Below are 11817 nucleotides of genomic sequence, written 5' to 3'. Positions count from 1 at the left end.
TACTGAGGCACTGTGAGTGCTAAGGGTTACTTGTGAGCACTGAGAGCACTGTGAGTACTGGGGGCTGTGAGTACTGAGGAGTACTGGGGCATTATGAGTACTAAGGAGTACTGGGGCACTGTGAGTACTAAGGGTTACTTGTGAGTACTGAGAGCACTATGAGTAATGAGAAGTACTGGGGGCACTGTGAGTACTGAGTAGTATTGAGGGCACTGTGAATATTGAGAAATACTGAGGGCACTGTGAGTACTGAGGAGTATTGAGGGCACTGTGAGTACTGAGAAGTACTTGGGCATTATGAGTACTGAGGAATACTGGAGCACCGGAGGAGAATTTGAGAGTACTGAGGAGTACTCAAGGCCCTGTGAGTAGTGAGGAGTACTGGGGGCACTATGGGTACGGAGGAGTAGTGGAGAATTTTGAGTCCTGAGGAATACTGCTGTTTTCTGTGCTCTAATAGCTGGGGCAACACAACTTGTCTGCTGAATTCTACAGCTGGTGGGGTTGGCAGAATCAGAGTAAGGTTTAATCCTACCCTTGCTCATACTCTGAGTGGGCCCCATGCAGACATTCTTCCCTGCTGGAGGAGTCATAGGGAAAAGCTCTCACACCCTTTGATATACTATCATTCTTCTTCCTGGGGTCCACTGAGGCTGTTGAGAAGGAATAGTAGTTAGTGGGGTCCGGGGTAGAAAGGGGGGAGGATCTGGGAGGAAGGGGAGGTTTGCAGTCCTTTTCCTGAAGAAGAGTATTCTGGTGTTGTTCCCACTGAACTGCATGGTGAGAGGTGTAATGTCTCTGCAAATAGGTGGTACACAAATGGCCAATGATATTACCATGCTTGATACGCTGAAGGCAGAGACTACAAAGAACAGTGCCCATGTTAAAAAAGGCCCATGCAGGTGAGCTCAGGGGTGTGAACAAGGGACAACAGTGCTCTTCATCTGTCAAGCTCTGCTATCCAGTGGAACAGGTTGGCTTCTCACTCCACTTTCCTGTGACTTGGCCTGGCAGACATACTACCTTGCTGAGGTTGTGCCTATTTCCTCCTCTGCTCTATTGGGCACCCAAGTATGGTCAGAGACCTCATCATCATCCCTTCCCTCCTCATCGCTGGAGTCAACTTGGCAGTGTGCTGCAGCTGTGGAAACATCATGCCAAATGCTTCTTCCTGACTGGTGTCCCTCCATCTATGGTCCCTGTTAGTCAACTCCTCAACCTCAAAGTCCATAAATAGTTTTACAGCCTCTTGCAGCACGTGGCTCATTCTGTGCTCAAATTCCATTGTAGGTGGCGCTCGACTGGAGTGGTGTCACAGCCTAGAGAGGATGTCAGGGGATACATAGCTTCTCTAAGGTTTTCAAGTTCCTGGAAGCAGTGCTCTGGTTTGCTATGCTGCATCCAGGTGACCTCTGGCAGCCATCTTGGGTCATCATAGTCTTTATAAGTCCCTGCCCCCAGGTTTTGCTGAGCATTTGTAAAGTGGCTAGAGTAGGGAAAAAGTACCTATCTGTCAGAGAAAGTGATCGTAGCAGGGAAAGGTTCTAGACAAGTAGGAACAGGACAGGCTCAGGACCTGCAATTCTACAAGTACACCTCCCCTTTGGGAGTGGACTGACGAGGCCACACTCCACCCTCTGAAGAAAGATGCTGTTGGTGCATCTCTTCCTGCATTGAAATGAACTGTGAGCGTTACCCTAAGCAGTGCTCTCCCACTGGGGTTGTTTGTAGTTTGGCATTCTCTTCAATACAAGTTTCACGTTTTACTGAAACCTGAATCTGTGTCATTACCATGCTGCACCTTCTGTACACAGCACAGGATATAGTAGGGTATATAGGACTGATGCTGTATATAGTGCAGAAAATATGACTGCATATAGCACAGAATATAGTACTGAATGTAGCACTGATACTGTAAATCACAAAACAGTAGTAGTACACCACACTACAATATCCAACTCTTTATATAAAATACATTTCAGTGGTCCCTTTCCCACACACTGACAAACGTCTGCTGGTAAAGCACCTTTTATAGTGTGTGAGCTGCAACTTAGATCAAAACTCTTATGACCTCAGGCCAAGTTCAAGACTTTGGCATTGTACTATGGAATGTTTGATAGTGCAATTCCAGTAAAACATTTCAAACATTTGGGATTCAACCAAATGAGCAAATGTTCAATTTGAACTTGGGTTCGGACCAAACTTTCAGCTCATCCCTACCCAGCAGGTGTACTGTGACTTGGTCCTGGAATTAGCTTGGCAGAACATTTCTTTGGGGGCCCCTCTTCAATCTGAGAGAAGGTGCACCTCAGCACAAAGATGCCACCTGTCAACTGCATTGTGTCCACCCAGGGGCATGACATCTCCACCAGGAGCACCCCAGGATCTAACCCTCCTGAGGGCTGGAAGGGGAAAGAGAACTCCATGTAGTTTGGTGCTGGTCCTACCACCAACTGGGTCATATGGTGAACCAGTGTCCAGAGTGTCCAGAGCAAGATAAGTCAGTAGACTGTGACATGGGTTGGCATCACTCCATGTATGACTAAGCAGTATGTGCTGCAAAAAGTCTAAACCTGCATGAGTGTGTGGTATGGGCCAATGGACAAATGGTTGTCACACTCCAGGACAGGAACATGTCGCAGGCAAAGCTAATACCAGAGAACCGGTGACTGTAAGACTTTCATGTTTGTGATTTTCCTGCTGGATGAGGACAGTTCTATTTCTCTTGATTATCCTGTCATATTTGAACCTCTCATGTAGTAGGTAAGTTCTTTTGCAGTTTAAAGACTGTGTTAGGTGCAGGCAAAGAGCTGCGCCTGTGTGATTTTCATGGAAACTTGAAGTCAAAACCTGTCCTTTTGTGATTTAACAATAAAACAGACTTTTACTTTATAGACTTGTGCCTCAGGGACCATATTCCCCTCTGATCCTGACACCTCATATTCTCATCCTGACACTTATCTTGTCCTTTCCTCCTCACCTTCATTTAACCCTCTAAACCTGACTGCTTCTTAACCCTTAACCACCCTTTCCTAGGTGACCCCCAAACCTGAAGTACCACCTGACCTCTCTCTAGACATCTTACTGGCCGATACTTTGGTGCTGATTAGTACCAGTCTTGGCTATGAATGGCACAAATTTGTGGAGGTGGCCCCTAAAAGTATGAGTCTGTGTTAAATGTGGCCCTAAACAGTGTGAACTTACTTTTTGTGACCCCAATATACCAATCAGATAAATGCTGGGATGAAGGTTCTAATTACCCTCATAGTCATGGGATATAAATGACAGAATGACAGAGATTGGACATTCAGGCAGACAATTGTTATCCACATAAGGGAACAAAATCCTCCTTATTGATTCCATTCATTGCACTAAAAATGAGTTTGTTATTGTTTGTGCTCCTTCCAGGTGATGTCATCTCAGATCATCTCCTGATGTCATGGCGACCTCTTCATTCTTCTCACAAGGTATGACTTGATCCTGAAAATCCTTTCCAATGTTTTCCTCCATCTCACATCTCCAGAGATTGGAATTATATGATAGGACATCTTATGTCTCTGTAGTCTGGACATTTCCTGTAGACATCTGGTCAGTACATCCATTAGAAGAGTTCAGGAGCTTTCATCAATTCCACAATCACCTTGGGGGTTATTTACTAACACTGGAGAGAACAAGTTCGGATGCAGCAATGCATAGAACCCATTCATCTTCCAGTTTTTTTTTTTCTGCCAAAGCTTAACTGAACAAGCTGAATTTAGATTCTGTGTGCTTCTTCATATTTTATTTCATGTTAAGGGAAGTAAATAATATTGTCAAACAAATGTCTTATAGTCCAATGTCTTTTAATGTTAAAATCATTTCATGGCAAGCTAGCTAGGAAAACATGACTAATGCATTTCGGGAAGGTAAACCCCTCCCTTCATTATAGTTTACAAAAATAAATAGAATGTTTTAAATAATACACGCATGACTACGCATGACTTCAAACATCAGCATGAAGCCAACTGATAAAATAAAGGGAAAAAGATCAAAAACATCTCATCAAAGCACTTATACCTACTTACCCCATAGCCCCTTCTCTTGAAGGAGTTTTAGAGCATTCCAAACACATCCTCAAGAATATATTGTAACACTGAACATAACCCCCCCCCAGCAGTGATAGCTGTTCTATCTCTAAAACACCCTCATTAATAGGAAGCTTCAAATGCAGGGTCTCCAAGTGCTAAGTTGTCTATCCATGTGTCATAATACCACCATTATTAAGCCTCATACTACAGGTTTGAGTTGGCCCATTACATCTTTTCTAAATTGCTCCTCACATACGTTATTTATGTATTGTTCTCATGTCAGCTGCAATATATTGGAAGGACAATCCAGATGTTTTGACTGAGGCTGAACACATACTGATCCAACCTCTGATTAGTCTTTAAAGAGCAGTCATTTCCTGACATGGATTACAGTCTCTTTAGAGACATTATTGAAGAAGTTCCTGAATCTAGGGATAATAACAGATTTAACAAATCATGATAAAAAGAGACATTCTGATGTCAAAGGCTGAACACTTTGCTTCTTGATGGCTACAAAGAGGCCATTAAGACTTTTTACCTCCACCAATAATGCATTTTGTATTTGATTTACCCCTCTTCCTCTTTATGTACCCAGGTACATCTCCTCATTCCACTAATAGGTCTAAGTGTCCCCCTTTACTCTACCCCCATATAGTCACATTTCAAGGTTAATGTACTGTCCTCTGTTTTTTACACACACACCATATCACTACCATCATCATACATTCTTGCTTGACTCGCCCACTTGATTCCTTACCCTTTCATATCCTCTCATTTCATATATCACCCTCACCCACATCTGTACATTGAAGTCCTTAATTAATCTAATTCAATAACCAAACATATATTTATTTTCAGCAAAGTTTCAGATCTATCATCCACAGTTTATTATGCAGTTTCCCATTTTCCCAGTAGTCATAGTTCATCTTCTCATCACTTCACAGCCTTCGTTTTATCACATTTCCAGCCAGTCACTTTTATCTCATCATCTTCATCATAACTAATGTTTATGGTTGCTGATTTTCCTCTGCAGGGTCAACCCCTGGTGTCCTGGGAAAAGGTCTACAAACCACCGGGGATCTTATCATATATTCTCTGGAGGATCTGAAAGGATGTGATTTCAAGAGATTTAGGAACAAATTGTCTGATTTCTCCTATGGAGATAAACGTCCCATCCCCCGAGGAAGACTAGAAAATGCAGACTGGATTACCACCAAGGACCTCCTGATAGACACATATGGAGAAGAAGGGGCTCTGGATGTCACAATTAAAGTCTTTACACTGATCAGTCTGATGGGACCTGCAAATGACCTCCAGGAGAGGAGAGTACAAAATGGTGAGTTCCCATCTATAATGACCATTTTCTAACAATTCCTGATCAACATCTGTGTGCGTAAGAGCTAGGAATGTCATACAGGGAAGGCCAATGACCACTCAGGAGTTTTGGACTGGATGACACAATCTTCACCAAGGGTGTTTGTAGAGATGAACAATGAAGGATAACTGATTTATGGATCAAGGAAAAGATTAGAGTTCAGAAACAAGCTAAAGGAAAGATGGGGAGGAGAGCAACACTTCTCTAGGATGCTGGCAGTGGAATACATTTGCAGCCCCTTGCCTATTTGACAGAACCTCCATATATGTGGCTCAGTGTTCTGAGACTTGTGTACTATGCATCCATCTAAACCTTCATCAGAAAGAGTAGCCAATGCCCCAGGTTCCAAGTGTGTGTCAGTAAAAGCCTTCAAGGAGAATTGGAGCTTTTCTGGAACCCCCCCAACATGGGAGGTGGAAATTGGAGGAGGAGAGACTCCAATCTCCAGGGGGGTGATGGGATTATGGTGTCTAGAAGTATCTTCTAAACTAAAACATTCTTATGAATGAATTTAAACCCAATTTTAAGGGAAATATATTCCCCTAAATGCAGCCTTAATCTTGCACAATAATTAAATTCTATTTTTTTCAGCCAAAGTGAAGAAGATGACACACGACAACAGATTAGCAGGTTAGTTGGACATAAATGTTTGATATGAAATCTCTTCTGGATGAACATTTTATTCTGTTGTAGTCTGGATGATGTGTGCATAGTTTGATCTTTCCACAATTCTCCTGTATTTCATGGGATATCTTCTATTAGGGTTCCATTCTTGGGGTTTATGGTTACAATACAAAATGTCCAACTCTGTCTTATAAATACTACTTCATGTGTGCATGAGGAATAATATATTCTCCTTTCTCTCATAAAGACTTCAGAAAGGAATACAGAGAATCTTTTAAAGAGATTTTCCAGAGGATTAAAGAATATAATTCACGTATGGGGGAGGCTGTGCATCTACAGAAAATATACACCAAGTTATCTATGCAAAAAGGACACCAGCATAAAGAGGAGAATGACATAAATAATTCAAACAAAAGACATCCACAGATCATTGAGAAAAGTCCTTTAGATGAATACTCCCCAACCACAATCCAGGCCCTCTTTGACCCTGATGAATATGGTTTCATCCCTAAGATTGTGGTGTTACAAGGACCTGCTGGGATTGGAAAAACAATGACCTCCAAGAAGATTATGCTGGACTGGGCCTCTGGGGATCTCTACCAAGACAAGTTTGAATTTGTGTTTTATCTGAGCTGTAGAGACATCAACACCATCCCTGGAGACATAAGCCTTGTGGGACTTTTATTCAGAGCCTGCAGATTGCAGAGTTCAGATGACCTTCTGTCTATTCTGAAGGATCCTGGAAGTCAGAGAAAACTTCTCACTATAGTTGATGGGTTTGATGAACTGAGGTGGACTCTGGAGGAGAAATCTGAGGGTGGTCTTGACATTTCTATGGAAACCCACAGAGAAATAATTCTCCAAAGATTGCTCAGGAAACAGGTTCTCCCACAATCTTCTCTGATCATCACCACAAGGTCAATGGCCATGGAGAAACTTAACACATTCATCGATGATTCTCGCATTGTGGAAATCCAGGGATTTGCAAGAGACGATCGAGATGAATACGTCCATAAATACTTTGGAAATAAAGACGATGCAGACAAGGTTCTCAGTATAATAAAAGACAACAAATTTCTGTACAGAATGTGTGCCGTCCCCATCACATGCTGGATTGTCTGCACTGTAATGAAACAAGAAATAAAAAAAGATTTGGGTTTAATTCAGTGTAATACGATGACTTCAATTTACCTTCTTTACCTGGAGGTTCTGATAACCCATCACTGCAAGAAGGACCAGTCTGTATGCAAGAAGCAAACCTGTCTGAAGAAGCTGTGTGCTCTGGCCAATCAGGGAGTTCTGAACCAACAAATCTTATTTGAGAAGAAAGATCTAGAAAGACATGGACTTTCTCTGTCTGAGGTGGAGTCTGTATTTCTGAATGAGAACATCTTTCATTGGGACATCCGCACCCAGACCTGCTACAGCTTCATCCATCTGAGTGTACAGGAGTTCCTTGCTGCTCTGTATTATGGGCTGGATGATGGTTCTGGATCTATGGAAGGTAATTTGCTCCCTGAGATCTGTAAAGGAAATTCACTCTTAGACTTGAATTCAGAATATGACTATTTGTTCTTAGCTGTACAATTCCTATTTGGTCTTCTAAATGAAAAGCAGGTGAAGACATTCTCAGAGAGCACAGGCATCAACATTTCACTCCAAGCCAAACCTGCAATGAAAGAATGGGCCATGATGGACATCTATGAGACTTTCTATACTCAGACCATCTTCTGTCTGTATGAGACTCAGGATGAGGACTTCATCAGAAGCGTCATGTCTCGCTGTTCAAGTTTGAAGCTGTACGGTTGCCGTACTTATCCTTTGTGGTTGGACAGTAATTATTGCAAGCAGCTGAGCTATTGCTTGAAGGCTTTGAAGAGTGAAAGTTTTCAATCTTTACATTTTGGATCGGTCACTGTGAATCCAGAGTGCCAGAAAATGCTTTCTCCATTACTACACAGGTGTCAAGAGGTCAGGTAAGTGAGTGTAAGGATATCCCAATATCAGATATTCAGAGAATGGACTGGAACCTGCATACAGTATAATGGTGATTACCGGTGATGCCCTTCCAAATTTGATAAAGTGTGGTCCCCATGGCTTGAGAACCCTGATACTGTATACATTATGACTTGATTCCCTTCTTTATCCTGATTGGAAGATAGGGCATTGCTCAATATATTAGGGTCCATCTATATTCATATCATGTTGAATTCTACTGGGTCTTCCACCTGTGGGTTTCCATGGGACTTGTCCTCTGCTGTTGGCAGGCTTGATGTTTGCTCTGTGGTATTACAAGGGTTAGACGAAAAATGGAAGCTCACCATGATTTTCTGGTTTGAAAGTGAGGACATGTTTTGAATCAAAAGCAGAAGTGATGTCTTCATGGGACTGAGATTGAGCTCTGCAGTCACTTTTGCAGCAGTTTTTTCTTATTCCGGGTCACAATCCTGCGCAATGTCCTTTTGTCTCTTTCGCTCAGTTGACCATGAGGACCGTGCTTATACTTATCAGACTACCTTTTCTCATAAATTGTATATTTCGTCATCACCTTTGATACTGGACCTCGGGGCAAATAAACTGTTGACCTCAGTCACAGAGGTACCAGCTAAGCGGCACCAACAATTTTCCCCCTTTGAAGCTCAATGTGAAACATGTCTTTCACAACCTCAATAAAATAGAAAAAAAAACCCACTCATGTATCACAGCAGCCATGACCCTGAAGCACTCCGCACCGGGGCAGCACTTACATAGTTAAATCTCCTCTAATTAACCACCGACATGAAAAGTCCTGCTGTACAGGTGGATCTGCTCACTGATTGATCCAAACCTGGGAACATGCCAGGCCACCTACTATACGTGGGGCTCTCCATAGACCAATATCCATATAGACCACAGGCTAAATAAACACTTGTTAACCACTTGAGCTCCAGAGGATTTACCCCCCTTCCTGACCACGCCTCTTTTTGCTACTTGGCGCTGCACTAATTCAACTGATAATTGTGCGGTCATGCAATGCTGCACCTAAACGAAATTTACGTCCTTTTTTTCACACAAATAGAGCTTTCTTTCGGTGGTATTTGACCACCTGTGCGCTTTTTATTTTTTACGCTATAAACAAAAAAAGACCAAATATTTTGAAGAAAAACAATATTTTTTACTTTCAGCTATAAAAAATATATAGTAAACTCAAAGTTGGTTATAAATTTAGGCCAAAATGTATTCTGCTCCATGTTTTTGGTAAAAAAAATCCCAATAAGCGTATATTGATTGCTTTGTGTGAAAGTTATAGCGTCTACAAACTATGGGATAGATACTGCAATTTACGACATTTTTTTGCTATACAGCGCTGCGCTAGTTTAACGGACAATTGCGCGGTCATGCAATATTGTACATAAATGAAATTTATGTCATTTTTTTAACACAAATAGAGCATTCTTTTGGTGGTATTTGATCACCTGTGCACTTTTTATTTTTGGCGCTATAACCAGAAAATTTTTGAAGAAAAAATTTTTTTTTTGAAAAAAACAATATTTTCTCATTTTGATCATAAAAAATATCTAAAAAAACTAAAATGTCATCATATATTTAGGCCAAAATGTATTCTGCTACATGTTTTTGGTTAAAAAAATCCCAATAAGTGTATATTGATTGCTTTTTGTGAAAGTTATAGCGTATACAAACTATGGTATAGATAATGGAATTTACACAGCTTTTACTTTCTGACTGCCCATCACATTTCTTGAGGTGCTAAAATACCAGAATAGTACAAACACCCTCAAATGACCCCTTTTCGGAAATTAGACACCCTAAGCTATCTGCTGAGAGGCATATTGAGTCCATGGAAGATTTATTTTTTTCCACAAGTTTCTGGAGAATGACAAAAACTTTTTTTTTCTTTTTTTTTTACACGAAGTTGTCATTTAAATGATTTCTTTCTCGCACAAGCCATGGGTATATGTGGAATTACACCCCAAAATACATTCTGCTACTTCTACTGAGTATGGGGATACCACATGTGTGAGACTTTTTGGGAGCCTAGCCACATACAGGAGCCTGAAATCCAATTACCACTTTGAAAGCCTGAAGGTGCGTAACTTCCTCATTACACTTCCTCACTACCTATCACAGTTTCGAAGGCCCTGACATGCCAGGATAGCCCCAAACCCCCCCAAATGACCCCTTTCTGGAAAGTAGACACCCCAAGGAATTTAAAAAGAGGCATGGTGAGTATTTTGCAGATCTCATTTTTTCTCACAAGGTTTTGAAATATAAAAAAAGAACAGAAAAAATATGTTTTTGTTTTTTTTCTTCATTTTCCAAAAACTTGTGGCAACAAATGAGATCTGCAAAATACTCACCATGCCTCTTATCAAATTCCTTGGGGTGTCTACTTTCCAAAAAGGGGTAATTTGGGGGGGTTAGGTGCTATCCTGGCATTTCAGGGCCTCCGAAACTGTGATAGGTAGTCTGGAAGTGTAATGAGGAAATAAAGCCCTTTAAAAGCCTGAAGGTGCTTATTGGATTTTGGGGTCCTGTACTTGGCTATACTGCCAAAACGTCTCTCACATGTGGTACCCCCATACTCAGAAGAAGTAGCAAAATGTAATTTGGGGAGTAATTCCACATATAACCATGGCATGTGTGAGCAGTAAATAATTTAAGTGACAATTTTGTGTAAAAAAAAAAAAAAAAATTATTTTTGTCATTTTCCAAAAACTTGTGGTAAAAAAATAAATTCTTCTATTGATTCAACATTCCTCTTAGCAAATAGTTTGGGGTGACTACTTTCCAAAAAGGGGTCATTTTGGGGGGTGGGGGCGTTTTATGCCCAGCATTAGAAGTTTATGCCACACTTCATTCACTATTCTAACCACCTGAAGGCCAAGCCTTTTTGTTCACATGAAAACAATCAGTATTTTTTGCTAGGAAATTAATTTAAACCCCCAAACATTATATATTTTTTTAAAGCAGGCACCGTAGTGAATAAAATGGTGGGTACTACAATTTTTTATGGCACATAGTACTCGCGCAGCGATTTTTCAAATGCAATTTTTTAAAAAAAAATACACTTTTTTTACTTTTAATGCACAAAAACACAATATATTGGCCAATTATTTGTTAAAATATAAAAGATAATGGTATGCCGAGTAAATAGATACCAAACATGACATGCTTTAAAACTGCGCATGCCACGTTCAATGGCGACAAACTGCAAACATTTTTAATATCCATAGGCAGCACTTTAATAGCCTTTAAAAGCCACCATTTTAGATTTACAGAGGAGGTCTAGTGTTAGAATTACTGCCCTTCATCTGACGTTCACGGCAATACCTCACATGCATGGTTCAACCTCTGTTTACATAACGGCACAGAGTCAAGGCTTGTGCACACAGGTGTGCACACATGGGAGGGGCAATTTTTTTTTTTTTTTTTTATAGTTATTTTGATTTTTTTTAAATTATTTTTACATTGTACCATTCATTTTTTTTTTTTTAATCACTTTTAATGCTATAACAGGGAATGTAAATAACCCCTATAACTTCAATGGGCATTGTCATATATTCTTTTTTGAGAAATCTGGGGTCTATCAGACTCTAGATATCTCCTCTGCCCGTACATTATCTAATCAAACCAAAATCGGAGATCAGATGCTTTCCCAATTTACAAATGGCGCTGTTTATATCCTGCGAAACTGAAGTGATGAAATGCTTGTAGCTTCCGAATTCTTAGACTATAGAGATGATTGGCATC

The 11817-nt window shown here is 40.7% G+C and overlaps 1 protein-coding gene across 1 annotated transcript; it reads left to right on the top strand.

Annotated features, from left to right (window-relative positions):
- Nucleotides 1-3439: 3439 nt before the first annotated feature.
- Nucleotides 3440-8046, top strand: LOC149443566 (NACHT, LRR and PYD domains-containing protein 3-like). Its single transcript, XM_089655558.1, has 4 exons — nt 3440-3467; nt 5101-5403; nt 6034-6072; nt 6314-8046. The coding sequence occupies exons 1-4, from the start codon at nt 3440-3442 to the stop codon at nt 8044-8046; spliced, it is 2103 nt and encodes a 700-aa protein (XP_089511684.1).
- Nucleotides 8047-11817: the final 3771 nt, after the last annotated feature.

Source organism: Staurois parvus, unplaced genomic scaffold, assembly GCF_062004578.1.
Source record: "Staurois parvus isolate SC_StPar_1 unplaced genomic scaffold, SC_StPar_1.0 ptg000849l, whole genome shotgun sequence".
In the NCBI taxonomy this organism is placed as follows: Eukaryota; Metazoa; Chordata; class Amphibia; order Anura; family Ranidae; genus Staurois; species Staurois parvus.
Note: the sequence above shows the minus strand (reverse complement) of the source record. Positions and strands in the feature narration are given on the sequence as shown.

What these genes read in the sequence shown, in the direction of transcription:
- LOC149443566 (XM_089655558.1), top strand. Translation starts at nt 3,440, where the DNA reads ATGGCGACCTCTTCATTCTTCTCACAAG. An exon ending in GGAGAGGAGAGTACAAAATG is followed by an intron (nt 5,404 to 6,033) that starts GTGAGTTCCCAT and finishes TATTTTTTTCAG; the next exon opens with CCAAAGTGAAGAAGATGACA. An exon ending in ACACGACAACAGATTAGCAG is followed by an intron (nt 6,073 to 6,313) that starts GTTAGTTGGACA and finishes TCTCTCATAAAG; the next exon opens with ACTTCAGAAAGGAATACAGA.